The following is an 18,567-nucleotide window of genomic DNA, read 5'->3' as shown; positions in this document are numbered from 1 at the left end:
ATGTTAAAATTTTATGTTATTAAGATGATTTTTAGACTATTTTTTAAAAGGATTAATCAATTTTTATAAATTCATACTAATAAGGCACGTACATGCATGACTAGATAATGAGCTTATGCGGAAATGTTATGAGCAGCCTCTGTAGTTATGGTAAAAAATTTATTAGAGATAAAATATAGTGGTAAAACTATTATAAATCGTAAGATAAACAATAAACTCGAAACTATATAACATTTTGATACATATGTTATTTTCGGTCAAAACAATATTTTGACTAATAAGTGAAAGATTAATTAACCAACTCAATTAGGTGGGTTGGTTGTGGTGTGCTTTAGGATGAGCGAGGAAAGGTTTTACTTGAAACTTAAGGTCTTGAGTTCAAGTTTTAAAGATAAAGTTTTTCCCTTCAAAAAGGTCTAATTAATCAAGGATTATAGCACATAACCGTTTAAAACAATATATATATGTTAGATCTCCTATCCGTGAATAATTTACGTTTCTTTATATAAAGGGATAAGTAACTAAAAATGCAGTCAACTAATGCTCAAAAGTTATTGTGTGCGCGAACTCTATGTCAGCTTTATTGTGTTCACGAAACTTGAAGTTTTGGTTATTATGAACATAAAACGTGATTATGGCTATGTAGGACCGGTTACTTTCACGTTGACCCGTTGACTGCTTACATGGCATGCACACAATAACTTTTTAGGATTAGTTTATGCATACATTAAAAAAAACAGATAATTTTTTTTCAAACTCGCCGGAAAACTTAAAAATCCGATTAAACCTTCGTTTCTTCGAATTAGACCACGAAATTCGCACCAAAATACTCAAAAATCAGTCGCGAACAAACCCTCAATAAAAGTTAAACCGATTGAGACTCGCCGGAAAATTCACCAACTCGCTGGAAAAATTAAAATCACCATAACTTTGTTGTTTATTCGAGTTTCGACTTGAAACCAACACCAAACTGCTCAAAATTGTTGTCCGAAACTCGAAGAAACAACAAAGTTATGGTGATTTTAAATTTTCTGGCGAGTTGATGAATTATCCGACAAGTCTCAATTGGTTTAACTGTTGCCGAGGGTTTGTTTGCGGCTAATTTTTGAGTATTTTGGTGCCAATTTCGTGGTCTAATTCGAATAAACGAAGGTTTAATCGGATTTTTAAGTTTTCCGACGATTAATTGCAGTTTCCGGCGAGTTTGAAAATAAATAATCTGTTTTTTTTTAATTGTGTACATAAACTAATTCCAAAAAGTTATTGTGTGCATAAAGTAATCCCAGAAAGTTATTGTGTGCATGTCACGTAAGCAGGGGTCAACGTGAAAGTGGTGACGGACTAACTTTTGACCCGGTCACTTTTGCATGCTATAGGACTATTGAACAAGTTTCTTGAATACAATAAAGTTGACCTAAAGTTCGTGCACACAATAACTTTTGAGCATTAGTTAACTGCATTTCTGGGTACTTATCCTTATATAAAATATAAAAGAAGTGAAAGGTTACTTTTAAAAGACGTATTATTGATTTAATGTATGCTTTGAAAATAATAATAATACACATATTTGACCAGAAAGTAAAAGAAATATTTCCTCATGAACTGAAAAATATTGCAACTAACGTAAGTCCAACAAGATAATACAGAGTTTGAAAACAGATAATTAGATAAACCTTTGACAAATCCTTTTCGATCTCTTCATCGTTAATACTATTTTTAGTATGTATATTGAGTATTGACAAGTAGATATCCATTATACATAGTTTTTTATTTTTTATTTTTAATATCCACCTTTTTCCAAAACATATGAAGGAATACATTGGTTGGTAACTTTCCAATATATGTAATCTTAACTAATTATATATCCGAAGGATACGACATTTAATTGAGATAAAACTTTGTTCTATCTACAAGACTCAAACTTGTTTCACTAAAAGACTTTATTTACGAAATTCCATAAAATATCTTTCTCATGTTTATAACTCAAAACCTCCATCATCTACTTAATAAATATGATATATAGAATATTTTGTAAGTTTTACCAACATCTTGAACAACATATACTAATGTAACTAATTAAACAATAAATCCAACAACCCATATATAGAGATACTGTAAATAATAAATAAATATTATCTAGAACACCACCACGTTTTATATTCATGCAATTTGCAACTTTTGCATGGATGGATAGCTAGGTGACGAAGTTTCATGGGCTACTTCACATAATTAAATTACTATTCTACACAATAAAATAATTTCATCAAACACTTTACCTTAAATCATTCGCACATATATATACACCCTTCTTACATCTATTTTTCCATAATTTCATTTCATAATTTCAACATCATCATATAAATTTACATATATATTATATACATATATTCACCCTACTTAATATGTTCCAAGACAACTTATTCATGTCAGAATCTGATCTTTCATTTCTTGATTCGATCCAAAACCATCTTCTCTACGATTCCCAAATCTCCGATATTTTTCCGACGACAAGCAGCAGTGACGTCATGGCCAAGAACAATAATAATACTCCGGTTGTCAAACTTGAAACAAGTACAGAAGAAGAAAACCAAGAAAAAAATTCTACTCATAGTGTGGTAGCGCGTGAGGTCCACGCGCCACAGGAGTTTAGGAAGTTCCGCGGTGTGAGAAGGCGGCCGTGGGGGAAGTACGCGGCGGAAATAAGAGATCCGGCGAAGCGTGGAGCTCGAGTTTGGCTTGGAACTTATGAAACACCTGAAGATGCGGCAGTTGCTTATGATCAAGCGGCTTATAAAATTAGAGGGTCAAGAGCTTTGTTGAACTTTCCTCATTTGATTGGGACTAATATGGCTGAGCCGGTTAGGGTGACTCCGAGGCGGAAAACGGTGGTGGATGGTGGTTCGCCGCCGTCTTCGTCGTCGGAAGATGGCGGTGTAAAGAGGTCAAGGGGAAGTAGTAGTAGTGGTGGGAGTAGTATGGTGGATGATGATCATTACTACTATAGGCCTTACTAATTAATTAATAATTGGTTATTAATTTGATTCATCATTTAATTAATTAATCATCATTTAATTTGATTTATTCAATTCAATTCAATTCTTTTGATTAAGAAGAAGAGAAATTTGATTTTTCCTTCTTTCATGTTTGATTCATTGTTAAGTTTTTCTGTATGTTCACAATTGTAATTTCTGAGATATAAATGTAAGTACACTTTTTTATTTATTCTTTGAATTCATAAATAATAAGAAATCAAAATTAACTTGATCTATAATTGAGAATTCAACTATTGGTTTAGTGCTGCTCTGGTTGATTATGATATTGGTTTAGTGCATGCTCTTGTTGATTGAGATATTGGTTTCTACTTTCTAGCTATGTTGTTTTGGTTTTTGTTAAAAACTACAATAAAAATATTATTTGTCTGCACATTTTTTTTCAACAAACTTTTAATGAAGTGTGAATAAATTTTTAATTGTGAAGAAAAATTTCATATTTAGAATATTATAAAAAGTTTTCAAAAATCATAATTTCTACACATTTATAATTGTATTAATAAAAAATGAAATAAGTGTCAAACATTTTCACACTTAAAAATATGAAAGTTAATTTCTAACACTTAATTTCTTCACGCTCCCCCTAGCGTGAAGAAAATTTAAGGTTACAATTTTTAAATGTGAACAATTAATATATTTTTACACACTTAAAAGTATAAAAAAATTTTCTTCACATATATAAGTGTGAAAGGACTAAAATTTTAAATTTCTTTTTTTACACTTTTAATGTAAGTTCTTTATATACATTTTTAAGTGTTAAAAAATTAATAAATTTATTCACGAATTTAAAAGTAAGTGTAGACAATGATATATCTATTGTAGTGAGACTTTGAAGATAAGTGTGTAAAAATACCAAACTAACCCTCACGTGCACGATGACTTATCAGTCAAATTGACGACATACATTGAGCTTGGATATGATCCGAGTGGAAAAATGCCAACCATAATGGATATGGCTCTTGTAATTCTTAAAATGTATGTATGAAATCGTCACTTAGCATAAACCACATTATCATTGATGTAATCTACCCTAATATTTATATATAATGTAATAAAAATGATAAATTACATTATACATCAGAAATAAAATAGGGTTCTATGAGTTTGCGCCGCTAATAAAAATCAACACGAGGGAGCTGAGTAAGAGTAAATATGATGATCATGTCTAGGTATGATCACGTCACTAGCTAGTGAGTAGCCATTCCTCAAACGTTTGTGATTTGTGAACATGGTAAACAAACCAGTCAGAAGCGGTTCAATCTAATAGGAGACTTAAAACGAGTTTTTATTACGAACCTCTCAGATTAATAAAATTATTCATACTTTATGTGATTGATTTTATGATTGCGTTAACATATTTTCTGCCTAATATTCCTAGCTAATTTATTTACATATACATACATGTAAGTGGACATATTCACATATCACGTAACACATAATTTTACGTTTTTTATTTTTTTAAACTTTTTTTTGTAATTTTCGTTTGTATTAGAGGTGGCCTTTAAAATTTTGGGGGCTAAAGCCTTGTTTCCTTTGCTTTAATTTACCTTTTTTCCACTACTGAAGTTCCATATATGTTGTGAGGGGTCCAAGGTTTGGAGCGAATTAGTTTTCTCTAGTACTTTCAAGATGCAATGCGCTTAGGAGCCACAATTACTTAAAATACCTAGGAACTCGATAGGTAAAGTGTGCTTGGCAGGTTACTAGTCTCGAAAACGTTGATGAAAAATCAACATGCCTCGATCAAATAAAAGGAATGGAACTATGAATGAATTGAAAGTCAAAACTTAACTGGATACATAAATACAAGGCAAGTATAACTCGGATGTGAAAAAGAAAGTGATGAATTAAAAAGTGTGAAAAACCTTTTTACATGTGATTTGCTAAGAAAAACTTGTTTTTAAAGTTTGATTTTAAAAGCTATAAAAGTGCAAAAGACAATAAAACTACCAAACAAAATAACAAGTGATAAAACATCAAGTAATATATTCGCTTAGTTTTTCTTTTTTATATAATGGTTAGGGTTGATTCAAATATATAATAATGTCGGGTTAACAGATAACAATTCGTGGAACTTAGACTTCTCATTAGTATAAATAGTACAAGGCGTAAGCCAAAATCTACCTAAATGGTCATCTTTTTATAACAAACAATAACATTTTGATTGGCTCCTTGTTGTATTTTTATAACTAAGTGTTGTGCCAACAAATATTTACCGCTTTTATTAAATATATTTTAAATATAATTCATGTTTGGTTTACTTGACCACGAGACGAGTGTTTTATTTTCATGGTCAAGTTAACCTCGTGTATACACTTGATTCTATTTTTTAAAGTGTCTAAGCAGTAGCGGCTCAAGCCATATTGGGGTCTAAAGCGAAAAAAAATAAGTGAGGCTTATTTATAACTAAAACTTATTTAAAAAGAAGAACAAAAAACCCAAAATGTATTACAATTCACTTAGAGGGTGTTTGAGATTATGATATACAGTGATGATTTGATTATTACGTTTGTAAAACGCAAATAATTTAAAAAAGTGTTTGTGTGAAAAAATGATTTTTTGTTATGAAAACGCAGTTTTAGAGAAGCATGTACATACATGCTTTTTCAAAACGCATTTTTGAAAACGCATAATTTATTTTGAAAACGTAAAATTTATTTTGTAAACACAACCCCAAACACCCCTAATCAAAAGTCCTTTTAAACTACACTTAATTTAAATTTTTTAAGCTTCTCTTATTTATTTTTATTTTCAAATTTTTTAAATAATTTTTTCTCTCCTTACATAAAATGAACTGATATATTTAATTTAAATATAAAATTTAAGGTCTTCAATAATACGAGGCCTAAAGCCTTTGCTTTCTTTGTCTTACCCTTGAACCACCACTGTGTCTAAGTCCTATTTATTAGTTCAAATGGACAAGTTTAACAAATCATATTCAAAATTAATATTCAGTTTTATGTTAACCAATTAATAATAGGAAATGATCAATCCTTCTAACGAATTAACCTAAAAATCCTTTTAATTACAAGATCATGACATGTGACATGATCAAAAGATGAGATTAGATAAGAGAATTAGTATAATCTACATATCAAGTTTTGAAGGTTTTAAAAAAAATTTTAAAAAGATATTTAGAAAAATTAATCATATTCCATTAAGAATATAGCCAATACCTTCACACACAATACATGGTCATCATTCTATTCTACGTAAGTTAATAGTGTATATATGTCAAATATAGTTTTTGGCTTTGCTAGGAAATGACGATCTACTAGTCTTAATATACAATTTTATAATTATGTTGTGAATGTCACTTGTCATCTGCATATTTGTTTTTGACTATGCGGGTTCCCATGGCCCGTCAGTTTTGATCATTTCTATATTTAATTGTTTTGTTTAACAACTTAAACACTCAACTAATCTTTCAATATTACTTTAACCTTTTTGAACCTTAAGATATTAAGAAATAATTGCCAATTTGTCACTATACAATCACAAGCGAACAATTTTGGTTTGTCTAATATTGCAAGTTTTATCTGCTTTAATAGAATGTGACGTTTTGTACTCGAAGCCTTCCAACAAAAGAAAATAACATAAAATCATACTATATCTATTGATCGATTATGTGTTGATGCTAAAATATTATATTACATTATATTACTCCCCAAGTCTCATTTTAAATATTTTACTTTCTGTTCATTCTATTTTAATCATAAACATTTTTTTATATATATAACACTTGTTATAATATATATATATATATATATAACATTTTTTTCCTATATATGGGTAACACTCCGGTGAGAACAGTTTTAAAATAAGAACGGTAAGAACACCCAAAAACATCATTTTGATGCATTAAAAGTCCATAAAACTAACACAGTGCATAACTAATTATCATTATTTAAGTGTTTAAAAGCACATTGATCCGTCAAAATTGAAGAAATCACGTTTTTTGTTGGATGCATCATTTTGATGAATATGTATCCAAGATGGATGCACAAAACAAAAAACATGATTTTCACGATTTTGACAGACCAATGTGTTGTTAAACACTTAAATAATGATAATTAGTTATACACTATGTTAGTTTTATGGTCTTTTAATGCATCAAAATGCACTTTTTAAGTGTTCTCACCGTGTTCTTATTTTAAGATTGTTCTTATTTGATTGTCCCCTGTATATATATATATATATATATATATAAATTGATCAGCTAGGTTTAAATGAACTTTTAATTGATATACTCATATTTTTCATCAATTACTATACGATATAAATAAAATGGTCGAAGTTAAAAGAAAAAGAACTGTTTAGTCAATAGTGTTAAATATGATGATTTCATTCATTCATTTTAGTGTGTTGTAAACAAAATTGATGCGACGCACTAGTAAGACCATCCTCGTTTGTTACATTTAGTACAAAGGAACTTGTAGAGTTGTAGTCCTGGAATGTACATAACATCTGATTTCCAAACTGACAAGAATTATATTAAAGAGAAAAAGAGCCTCAAAGAGAAAGATACAAAGTGGTAAAACCCATCTTGAAACTTGATTGAACTTTTAGATTTTGTCGAGTAGACCAGCATTTATTATTCTAGTGTTATGGTCTTTTGGCATTTCACATGACCCGCCCTTTACAAGTATCTCGGCGTTGCAACTTGCAGTGGATGTTGGCTCATGTAGCAACTGTCATTGCATTCTATGGTAGTTCTTTTGTTGATCAACAAAAAACTTCCGACGCGAGTCTCCTTTAGTTAGAAATAGAACTGCCCCGATCGATTTTAACTCATTTTGGTAATTGTGGTTAGTTCAGGTGCTATTTTTCATTTTGTTATGGATGATGTCCAAAAATGTACCAAGTAGATGAGGATTGGGTACGATTGGGTTTGTTAAAGGAATCGCCCTGGGTATAGACCAAGTTCTATGCATTACGTATTACTTGTTCACCACCAATAAAGCCACTGCCTATATATGCAGAACACCACTGTAGATCAATAAACAGGCAAACAATTACTAGCTAGTCCAGCCCAACCTGACCAATTAAATCGAGCCCAGCCCATTTCAGCCTAACCCATCTAAAGCTGATACCCGCCCCAGCCATTTAGTCATCCTTCGTCGAATGCAAAATATAAACGTGAAAACTGTAGTGAACAAAGTCGCAGCCTTCAGTGCATCTCACTGGTATAGGTCAATGATTGTTAGTTACCAGTACAAAGCTAGTTGCAATAGCACATTTTGCAGCCATAGACCATTACACGTACAACAAAGTGATACTTAAATTAATAAAACACATATCTGTTAGTTATATCAATACAATTATATATAAGAGTACTCCCAGACACAATAATCAGGAGCGTTGGAATAACCTTTAGTCAAACTAGAAGTACTAAGTCTACCCCAGCACGACGTTCAGTACACACTTGTACACTCGGTTCATTTATGCATGTTGTTTATACTATCTGTGTATTTAAGTTTCTCTGTGATCTATGAAACAATCCGAATAACCTGAAAAAAGCAACTATTATCCGTTAGATTTGTGAACACAAGATTCATACATAAAGTAAATCCAACATACCCATTTTCTGGAATTTCCAAGTCCAAAGTCATCTTATTCTTTTTGTAAATAACAGTTTTTCTTAAATAATATTAACATTGTTTTGGTATGATTCAGCAGTTTTAAACATGGAAAGGTCTGTCAAATAAGTCAAATATTGCTTAATGGAACATTGACATGTTTTGAGCTTTTGGAAAGTGCAGCGTTAAAACTACCAAACCCAGATGTATAATTTTGAATTAATCATTAGCCCGCTGCTGATAATTAGTCTCCAATATTATCATTGGTCTATTTGGTATCTTGGCTAGTTGATTAAGAAGGCTAGTTGATTAAGAAGGCTTACAGGAATGAGAAAGAGTCAACCACCAATATGTATCATTGGTCTATTTGGTGTCTTGGCAATGTCGAACATTCCAGCATGAGAAGCTTTTTTTCTTTTGACCTGAAACAGGCAGTAACAATTTCGAATTGATAATCCAATGACATGAGAAAAAGAAAAGTTATTTATTTATGTGAAAAACTGATTTCAAAGCATCATCAAGAGAATTGATAATGTGTAAACTTAAAAATAAAAAGGCAAAGGCAAACATGAAAATAAAAAGTACAAAGCAAATTCTCGTGTGAAGTTTAATGCTTTATATACTGTGCATAAGATCTGATAAAACATACCGCCGCCCCAATGATTTGTCGCAGTTCATCATCATCAGCACCATCTCGAATAGGATCCCTCAAGCTAACCTGGATATTCAGATGAAACAATTACAAAATTTATATCAAAAATCATCTAGATTTTATAGAGTTTATATGTAAATGTTTTAGCATTTTTACTGTAATTCACTAATTTGTATTTGCCAGGACGTTTCCTTCCTTGGAGATGATCCATATTAAAGCTATCAAAAAATTGGTTGATTCAAGTGGTGTTCTATCTCAAATAGCTCAAATGAGTCGGATAAAAAGATTTACTACAAAAGGAACCAATCAAACGGATTAAAAGCCATTAAAAGTCTAATTTAAATGCATATAACCTCCAAAATTGTTTTATTCAAGGAATTAGATATTTTTAACGACATTCATTATTTATCACATTACAGTATGTGAACAGAAACAAGGTAGTGCGTCCATCAGACCCCGCCCATTTCAACAATTACCTGTTTCAGACTAAACCTAGTACAGTACTACCCAACCTGCCAAACTGCCCATCTCGTCATCTTTGAAGCAAAAAAATCATCAAAGATGAAACCTTCATCTGATGTCACATAAGCTATATAGCATACCTCGGACGGCCCGAACAGGCATACTTTAAGATTTCCATCAGCAAGAAGTCGCAGTCTGTTGCAACCACTGCAAAAGTGATTGGTCATTGATGTGATGAAAGAAACTGTGCCCTGATGCCCATCTACTGTGAAATTTTTAGCAGTCTCTGTTGGGTGATCCTGAATTCTTTTTACCCCTGCATAACGTTTACCCTGTTTCGATGACAATCAGTGACGAATATTATATGAAACAGCAACAAAAAAATTCTGAGAACATCTGCTAGAGTTGTACCTTACCACTATGTCCAGCATCTCAGCATAGGATACAAGTTTCTTGACATTCCATACATTACCATCAAAGGGCATGAACTCAATAAAACGTACATTTATCGGTTTATCCTTTGTTAACTCCACAAAATCACAAATTTCATCATCATTGAATCCACGCATCACAACACAGTTTACCTGATAAAGAAAAGGGGTAACAAACATTAGACACAGTAAAAATCCATGGGTAAAATTAAAGGTGGCCATTTCAACCCATTTACTTATGAATGGATCAATACAGATTATGTTTTCTCTTCAACCAGTCCAACTGGTAAACAAAACTAGCTAAACGCGGAACAGGTCAAAAGTCACCCAGAGAGTATTTCTAATGCATAAAACCTTGAGCTTAAACACTTGTTAGTTTTAACTGCTGATATTAATTATATATAATACACTACATAAAAATCTAACAATGTAGGACAAAAAGTATTTTGGTCAACCAAACCAAACGGAAATAAAATCTACTTGTGCTGATCCAAACTGGTTTTAACCAGTAACCTAGCCCATCTGACGTCCATTTTTCAACATTTAGGTAAACCATTAAGGCACGAGGAGACATAAGACCTTGAAGAAGATGCATACCTTAACAGGGTTATATCCCAGGTCTACTGCTTTGTAAATTGACTCCATTACCCTTTCATGACCTTTGCGCCTTGTCATGAACTCGAATTTTGCAGGAACAAGTGTGTCTAAGCTAATATTTAGCAAATTAAGTCCACATTCTTTCAATTTTGGAAGCTTTCTTGCTAGAGCAAGCCCATTTGTAGTCATGGCAAGTGTTTTTAGTCCTTTTAGATTTGAAAGTTGTGAACATAATTCTTCAATATCCTTTCTTATGCTAGGCTCTCCACCAGTCAACCGAATTTTATTCACTCCGGAACTTACAAATAAATTTGCTAAGCGTATAATCTCAGTTTGTGACATAATCAAAGGATTAGGAGTCAACTCCACCCCTTCCGCTGGCATACAATATTGGCAACGTAAATTACAGCGTTCTGTTAAGGATATTCTTAGATAAGTGTGTAGTCTTCCAAATGAATCAACCAACATATTAGAAACAGGATCATCTTTTACTGCATCCTCTGACATCTTTTCGGGCATAGTTGCATACATCTTTGACCATGAACCTTCCACGTGATAACTATCAAGAAGCTGGCCATGATAAACTCCACATTGGGATTGGGATTTTAATTTAGACTTGACCTGTTATCACATGTTAAAACTCAATTGTACTTTCTAGGAAATAATCCATAAAATTTTCATCATAAAAACAAGTCAACAATGTACAAATATTAGCAAGAAGCAAAACTATTATCTATTATTCTTTGTTCATTACTTGCTTGCGGTCTAATAGTCTTTTTAGTAAGCGAACAAAGAAAGGGGTAAAAGAAACATAATAAAAACATGACCGCCTAACAAGAAGCTATATCCTAGTTACAGTTAGTGTTGTGATAAAGAAAGCCATAGAAGTGCAGAACTATCGATCTTCTAAGATTTTATAATTGCCGGATATATTTGAACCTCTCAAAAAGAGAGAAAGAGATATTTGCTAAGCAGCAATGGTAAGGCTTCAGACCATACACTTTTGACAAAATGCACTCGAGCTTGCTCCCAATTCAAATCATGTTAGGCTCGTAAGGATCATATAGAGATGTATGCAAAATTGCATATTGCATTTACTAGCTACATTATAACATCATCTTAGTCGATTCTGAAGTCTGAACTATATAATTGCTAATTTTCTGTACTAATACTTTGGTATCATTTTAGAAGTTATAACCAACTTAAAATGATGTCCTTCTTCTACTTCCATCTGCTAGCGTCTTATACTCAACCAATTGGCAAACAGCACCAATGAAGCCTGAAGAGCCTAGAAACCATGCGCAACGAACCTATCGGCAGACTTCAACTTCACCATAAACCTCTTATACATGATCTCAAGATTTCTAACATGAACTGCAGACCAAGTTCACCGAATATAAGAAACAGCAACTCATACTCAACTTTTTATCTAAGAAACTTAAGATCCTTACCATATTTTCGAACAAACCAATCAGTCCCCTGAATACATCATATATCAGTATGTTTCTCTGCTATCTTTTGAGCATTTTCAAACTAAATGGTACTAGTGGCGCATACAATGTGTAGGGAACTAGGGAAGTCTATAACTCTAACGACAATGCTACGATTTTTCAATGGAGGACATGATACATTCCAATTCAAGCTGATACATGAAGATTTTGCCTATTACTTATTGGCATCAAATATTCTCAGCCATGGACAAGTGTTTGCTACTTAGGTTTACAAGGGAGAGCCTTGTTCCAAAATAGCACCAGAAGCACTCCACCTTGACCTCAAAGCCACGCAGGTGACTCACGGGAAAACTATCTCTCCAGTCTCCACTAGCAGAGATTATAATCATCCTGTAAAAACCTAACTCAACAAACATCCCACATGAACATAAAATGAAACATACACTTTACAAGTCTTAAGGCTAACCTTCCTAAAAAATCCCACCATGGTTTTAAGTTATGATTCAGAGGCTATTGGGCTAGCTTACTACTTTGCGCTTGGGTGTTATTCTAGGTGCGTAGACCTGACATCGTTTTTAAGTAGAAGAGTATATATATGTAACAACCCGACCCACATATATATACAAAGAAGAGTTTTGCATCCGTATTGGGCTTTAAGTTGCCACTGCTAGTAACTTCCACTATGGTTTCAAGTTGTGCTAAATAGGTCATAAGTTTTGCTTCATAGGTCATTCAGTTTGGCCTACGATTTTACGCTTTGAGGTGTTACAAACTAGGCAGGCATTCGTACAAGTACATTGCAACATTTGGACTTAAATGCAGTTAAAAGCATCCAGTTAGCTCACAAAAACCAGAATCTTTAACGCTAAGCCACTAGAGCTCAAACTTAGAAGCGATATGAACAAGGCCATCCATACCCTGTTTTGCCATAGGATTCAGTTTTACCTTTCGATGTAACTAACTTATGATTCTCTACTACCACTATGATATAATTCCGGCAAGTCGGTGAAGGGGCGCTAGTGGTAATGATAAAAAGGTTTTATCTTTTTACCTAACGAAAAAGTCACCGCAGTCAAATATCTGATATATCAGTACCCCCTACACGAGTAGTAACTGCATACATTTCTATGTAGTTTGCTAATCCTAAAAACACCTCATAAATTTCAAAAATAAAAGAAAGTCACAAACTTGGTCTACAGTTTCCAACTATCCATTATAATTAGCAGATAAGCTCAAAAACATAACAAATTTATAACTTGTCAATTCAATTATAACACATATAGGGTGTGTAATAATAATATTCATATAATAAAAGGAGGACACACCGAATGAAATCTTGTGAAACCAGCAGAAAAACCGGATAAATAGGGGCGCATGTTTTCTTGATTAGTGATGGAAAGTGAAAGTCAAAGATTTTATGATGATGATAATGAACCCTAAAAAGCCTTTAGATTATTAGATATTAATAATATCTGGGAAAAGAAAGATGGATTTGGCGTTTATGGTGTTGGCATCCAGCATCAGTTTTTGGAATGAATTTTAGTACTATAAAGAAATGAGTATTTTCTTGTAAATAACTTTGTTTCTAGTAGAAAGCTGGTCACTGAGCCAAAGGACACCTCACACCCGTGTTTCATTTCGTCTGTGCCAAAAGTCGGCTCTCATTTTACACACGGGTTTTAACAAGGGGGTCTAAGTGTCTAACTCACAACGACAACAAAAACCCAATCTGAGATTCCGGGGTACGGGAAGTGATGTTTTATGTACAATATATATTTTTTCTTTTACCAAATCTTCTAAGTTATTCCTTATGTTTAATTAACTAAGCTCAAATTAAAGCACTCAGACTTTGACTGACATATATAATAGTAATGTATAATGTATAACTCAGATTAGAACATTTCTTGCCAACTATTTTTCACCTTGATGTGAATCAATATTTATGTTTTTAAGTAAGACCATTGCCGTCGGTGGTATGATTCTTGTTCGATTAACACACATATCAAGTAAAAACTATTAAATATAGTCATATGCAATCGACTTGATGAGCTGACCCAACAAATGTTTGAGCGACGTGGCAAGCTAGAAACCTTACATGAAATACAACAATTAACATATATGTAACACCCCAATATATTTAAGGTAAATAAAATTAATCCTTATTGTAGTTTTGACATTAAAATAATTTTCTAATATTTTATCTTCACATATGGGGTTAATTTAGTTGAAATTTTAGTGACTATCGAGTATGATACCCTTTTACTTTTGTAAAAAAACGTGGCTGCATCACAAGAAACCAGCCATCTCAATTCTTGTGACGCATACTTCCATTATTATAATTCTCCACCCATTCTTCATTTCCAATTCAAAATACCCAATCTATTATGGTAAATTGTATATCTGATTCATCTTTCTTAAATCCACCCATCCAATTCAATTAGCAAAGAAACAAATTAAGGGTTTTGATTTTGGCTTGGTGTGGGTTGAAATTCACAAGAAGAAAAAGAAGAAAATTGGAGTTTCAATTTAGGAGTGCCTAATAGCCACATAGAAGGTGAGTGTATATACATATAATCATACTCATGTTAATGGATGTCATAGGTTGGTAAATTCTTACTAGCAAATTTGTTTGTTAAAAACTATTAGGTGGATAAAGTCCTACTAGCAATTATTAATAAAATTAGTAGGTGGGTAAAGTCCTACTATATATGGATCCATATGAATTATGTTTATTACGATGATTATGAATGAAATGAATAAAATGGATATCATGAGATAGGCTACAATTGATATTTGTTGATTTGATAACTTGTGTGTGATTATATGTATATGCATTCGCTAAGCATTGCTTAAAGTTTTAGATGTTTACCCTTTTATAGGAATCGGTAGTAGCCGTAGCAAAGAATTGAGCAAGTGATAGTTCTTCGAGTAAAGCTTTTGGTAATTGATTTTAGCGTTGAAGTGAAGCTTTTGCATTTTGAAGGTAGTTGGTCATTTGGTGAGAATGACACTTCGGTAGAAACTTAGAATTCCCACCTCACTCATGGCTCTTGGTACTATCGATATGTTTTGGTTCATTTTGGTAAAACAGTTATAATATTATGTTTTGGAAGTCTTGAGTTTTGTTGAATGAAGTATGCAACTAAAAAGGGTTAAATCGCCCATTTTGCCACTTTTGTTAACTACGGGCGAATGATCCGTTTGGTCATTTTAATGAAATTTTGAATGACTAATATACTGAATGTGTTATTTATGTTGTAATATGTGATTTTACACTTCTTGGTGTTTTGGTTTAAGAATTTGAAGCATGGAATGTGAAATATGGATTTTTGGTTAAAATGGAAAAGTGCAAGTCGGACCATAAAGTTAGGGCCCTGACCATAATTTTACGCCCCATTGATTTAGATGGGACCGTAACTTTACAGCTCGGACCATTACGATCAATACAAATTTTACGAGGTCTCAGATCAGAGCGTGAAAAAACCTAGACGCATTTTACGTCCAAAATTTTACGACCGTCACCGTAAATTTACGGCTCTAGGCCATAAATTTACGGCCAGTATATAAATTTTTTTTGTCGTTTCTTCGATTTGGGTATGTGTCATTTCAAATCTCTTATTTCTCTTAAATTGAGTTGAGTCGTTTCAATATATATATATATATATATATGTATGTATGTGTGTATGTGCTTCTTTCTTTTTTTTTTTCTTTTTTTATCATGACAATATTTTTAGTTCTTTACATTTCAATCTAAAAAAAATAAATTACATAACTTTTTTAGAAATTTTAAAATGAATCCAAATAACTTTTTCAATTGTGAAAATCCAGAAAATTACCCGAGTGTCCAACATCATTTTTATCATGAAAATTACCCGAGTGTACAATACGCTTCATTTTTAAATCCAGATCAAGCTGCCATGACGGAAAGTCCTCAAAGCTCACAATGGGGCATCAAGTAGGATGCTATTGAAGATGTAGCTCTTATGTCAGCATGGTGTATGGCTAGTAAAGATAACGTTCGTGGTAAAAGTCAACAAAAAACATCGCTTTGGGCACGAGTAAAAGTATTTATGATGCAACTCAGGCTGAAAATCCACAAAAAAAATTGGTAAGAGAAATGAAGATCAAATGATAGGTCGTTGGAAACGACTTAACAAAAGCGACTTATCAGGTAAAGCATCACATGTGAGTTACGTCATGAATGGCAGGGAATATAATAAAGCTCATTATATTACTGATGACATTTATCCTTCATGGGTTGCCTTTGTCAAATCAATAACTTCTCCACAGCTTCAGAAGCATAAGTTGTTTCCTCAACATCAAAAATCTGCTAGAAAAGATGTTGAACGAGCATTTGGAATTCTACAAGTGTAACACCCGCGATCTAGATTTGTTAACTTTTGAGAGTTGGATTCAATGTGACTAGCCTTCTTAGTGATAATTAGTAATTAAATTCATTGAGGGAAACTTGTTTATAAAAAGTAACATGGAGAAAAACTACGGTGTCGGCAGCTAAGAAAAAGATTATTATAAATTAAAATTTTGTTTGAAAAGGATTAATGAATAAAATGTTTGTTGATAGAAATGCTAATAGTGAAATTCTTAGAATTTTGGAAACACTCATTAAGAACACTCAAAATTTCCCATGCCTTTCCACCCCCCCCCCCCCCCCCCCCCCCATATAAACCCATAAGAACTCTCAAATGGTAGAAAACCCAAAACACACAAACACTCAAAACTTAAAATATCCTCTCAAGAACACACAAATCTCATAATAACACTCAAATATTTCTCTATCCAAGAATCATATTTTCCTATAGTAATTCATAGATCTATCATTCAAGTAACATCATCTCTTTCAAATTTAATGTATTTCAAACAAAAATTCCCATCTTTCTTCCTTTAATATTTCGGTTTTATTAACAAATATGGCACAAGTTTTATCATCAAGCTTACAACTTTTTATGTCCAAAAGTTCCTAAAACATATGTTATTACTAATCCTAAAGTATCACATGTTTTCTTCAACAAAAAGTAGGAATTTCAAGCGATTTTGTAAAGCTTTTTATTAACTTTGTTACCAAATGGGTCACATACTTATAGTTCATTTTTGAAACCGTGTTTTATATAGTGATAAGAAACATAAAAGTACAACCGGATTATCAAAACTAACAACGATTCTTACGAAAAGTATTTTGAGAGTTCTTAGGAAGAACACACAAATATGACCATAAACACGCATATGACCAGAAACGCACATATGCCAAGAAACACGCATACCACCAGAAACACACATATGAGCAGAAACACGCATATGACCAGAAACGCACATATGACCAGAAACGCACATATAACCAGAAACACGCATATGACTAGAAACGCACATATGACCAGAAACACGCATATCATCAGAAACACACAAATCATCGGAAACACACAAATCATCAGAAACACACATATCATCAAAAACACACAAAACGGTCAAAACTCTCAAAACGGTCAAAACTCTCAAAATGGTCAAAGACTCGTAAACTCTTATTAAGACAAAACTTGCATACTTTTGGACAAACTAAGTTAAAATACTTAAGGACTTTATAACTAAACTAATATTGCACCATAAAACGCTTGTCACTAGTATAAGTACTTATTACTTGTTGTATGAACAAATTAGGCGTAACCATTGCTTGTAACCGGATACTTGTGTAGCTTGTTATATTGCAGGACCACAGGTGAGTTTTGTAGTCCCCTTTTTACATGTTTTTCATGGGGCTGAAAGGATACAAATGTGTTTTCTTGTAAGACTATACTTCTTTGATATGATATTGTGATGACCTACTTTGGATACATTTTGATATCATGATTTGGATACTTATATGATTTCATGACTTGGATACTCATTGATACACGTTATGAGTAAACTAAACGCATCGGCCGGTTGTTGAACCGTAAGTCCTGACTAAACTAAACGCATTGGCTGGTTGTTGAACCGTAAGTCCTGACTAAACTTGATAAGTCCATGGCAACATTGTGATATTGGCAACCTTGTGATTCTGGCAACATTGTGACATGGCCACTTTGACTATACATGAAATGCATCATGTTACCCTGACAATTTAGACTGAAACTCTACGAACTCACCAACCATTGTGTTGACGTTTTTAAGTATTCTTTCAGGTGCACAACTTAGAGGTGGCTGAGGAGAGTAACAGGGAGCCTTATTAGCAGACTTTGGACTCTAGGATTCACTGTTGCTGCTATACTATCTTATGATTTCTTTTGTGTTAGTATGGCTTTATGCCTAACCTTTGATCCCCTGCGTGGGAGTTGGATTATGCTCTATTTGTGT

At 32.7% G+C, this 18,567-nt stretch overlaps 2 protein-coding genes across 2 annotated transcripts; one reads left to right on the top strand and one right to left on the bottom strand.

Moving 5' to 3' along the window:
* The first annotated feature begins 2,321 nt into the window (after positions 1–2,321).
* On the top strand, positions 2,322–3,222 carry LOC122596404 (ethylene-responsive transcription factor 13-like). The gene has a single exon (XM_043768975.1). It carries the CDS (start codon positions 2,403–2,405, stop codon positions 3,012–3,014), a length of 612 nt encoding a protein of 203 aa, XP_043624910.1. The 5' UTR covers positions 2,322–2,402; the 3' UTR covers positions 3,015–3,222.
* Positions 3,223–8,313: 5,091 nt separating this feature from the next.
* Positions 8,314–13,770, bottom strand: LOC122595917 (GTP 3',8-cyclase, mitochondrial). The gene is made up of 7 exons (XM_043768394.1): positions 13,548–13,770; positions 10,772–11,392; positions 10,160–10,327; positions 9,884–10,075; positions 9,279–9,347; positions 8,953–9,051; positions 8,314–8,560 (listed from the first exon to the last, which is right to left on the bottom strand). Exons 1-6 carry the CDS (start codon positions 13,596–13,598, stop codon positions 8,968–8,970), a joined length of 1,185 nt encoding a protein of 394 aa, XP_043624329.1. The 5' UTR covers positions 13,599–13,770; the 3' UTR covers positions 8,314–8,560; positions 8,953–8,967.
* Positions 13,771–18,567: the final 4,797 nt, after the last annotated feature.

Source organism: Erigeron canadensis, chromosome 4, assembly GCF_010389155.1.
Source record: "Erigeron canadensis isolate Cc75 chromosome 4, C_canadensis_v1, whole genome shotgun sequence".
NCBI lineage: Eukaryota > Viridiplantae > Streptophyta > Magnoliopsida > Asterales > Asteraceae > Erigeron > Erigeron canadensis.
This window is presented reverse-complemented; position numbering and strand designations above follow the sequence as displayed.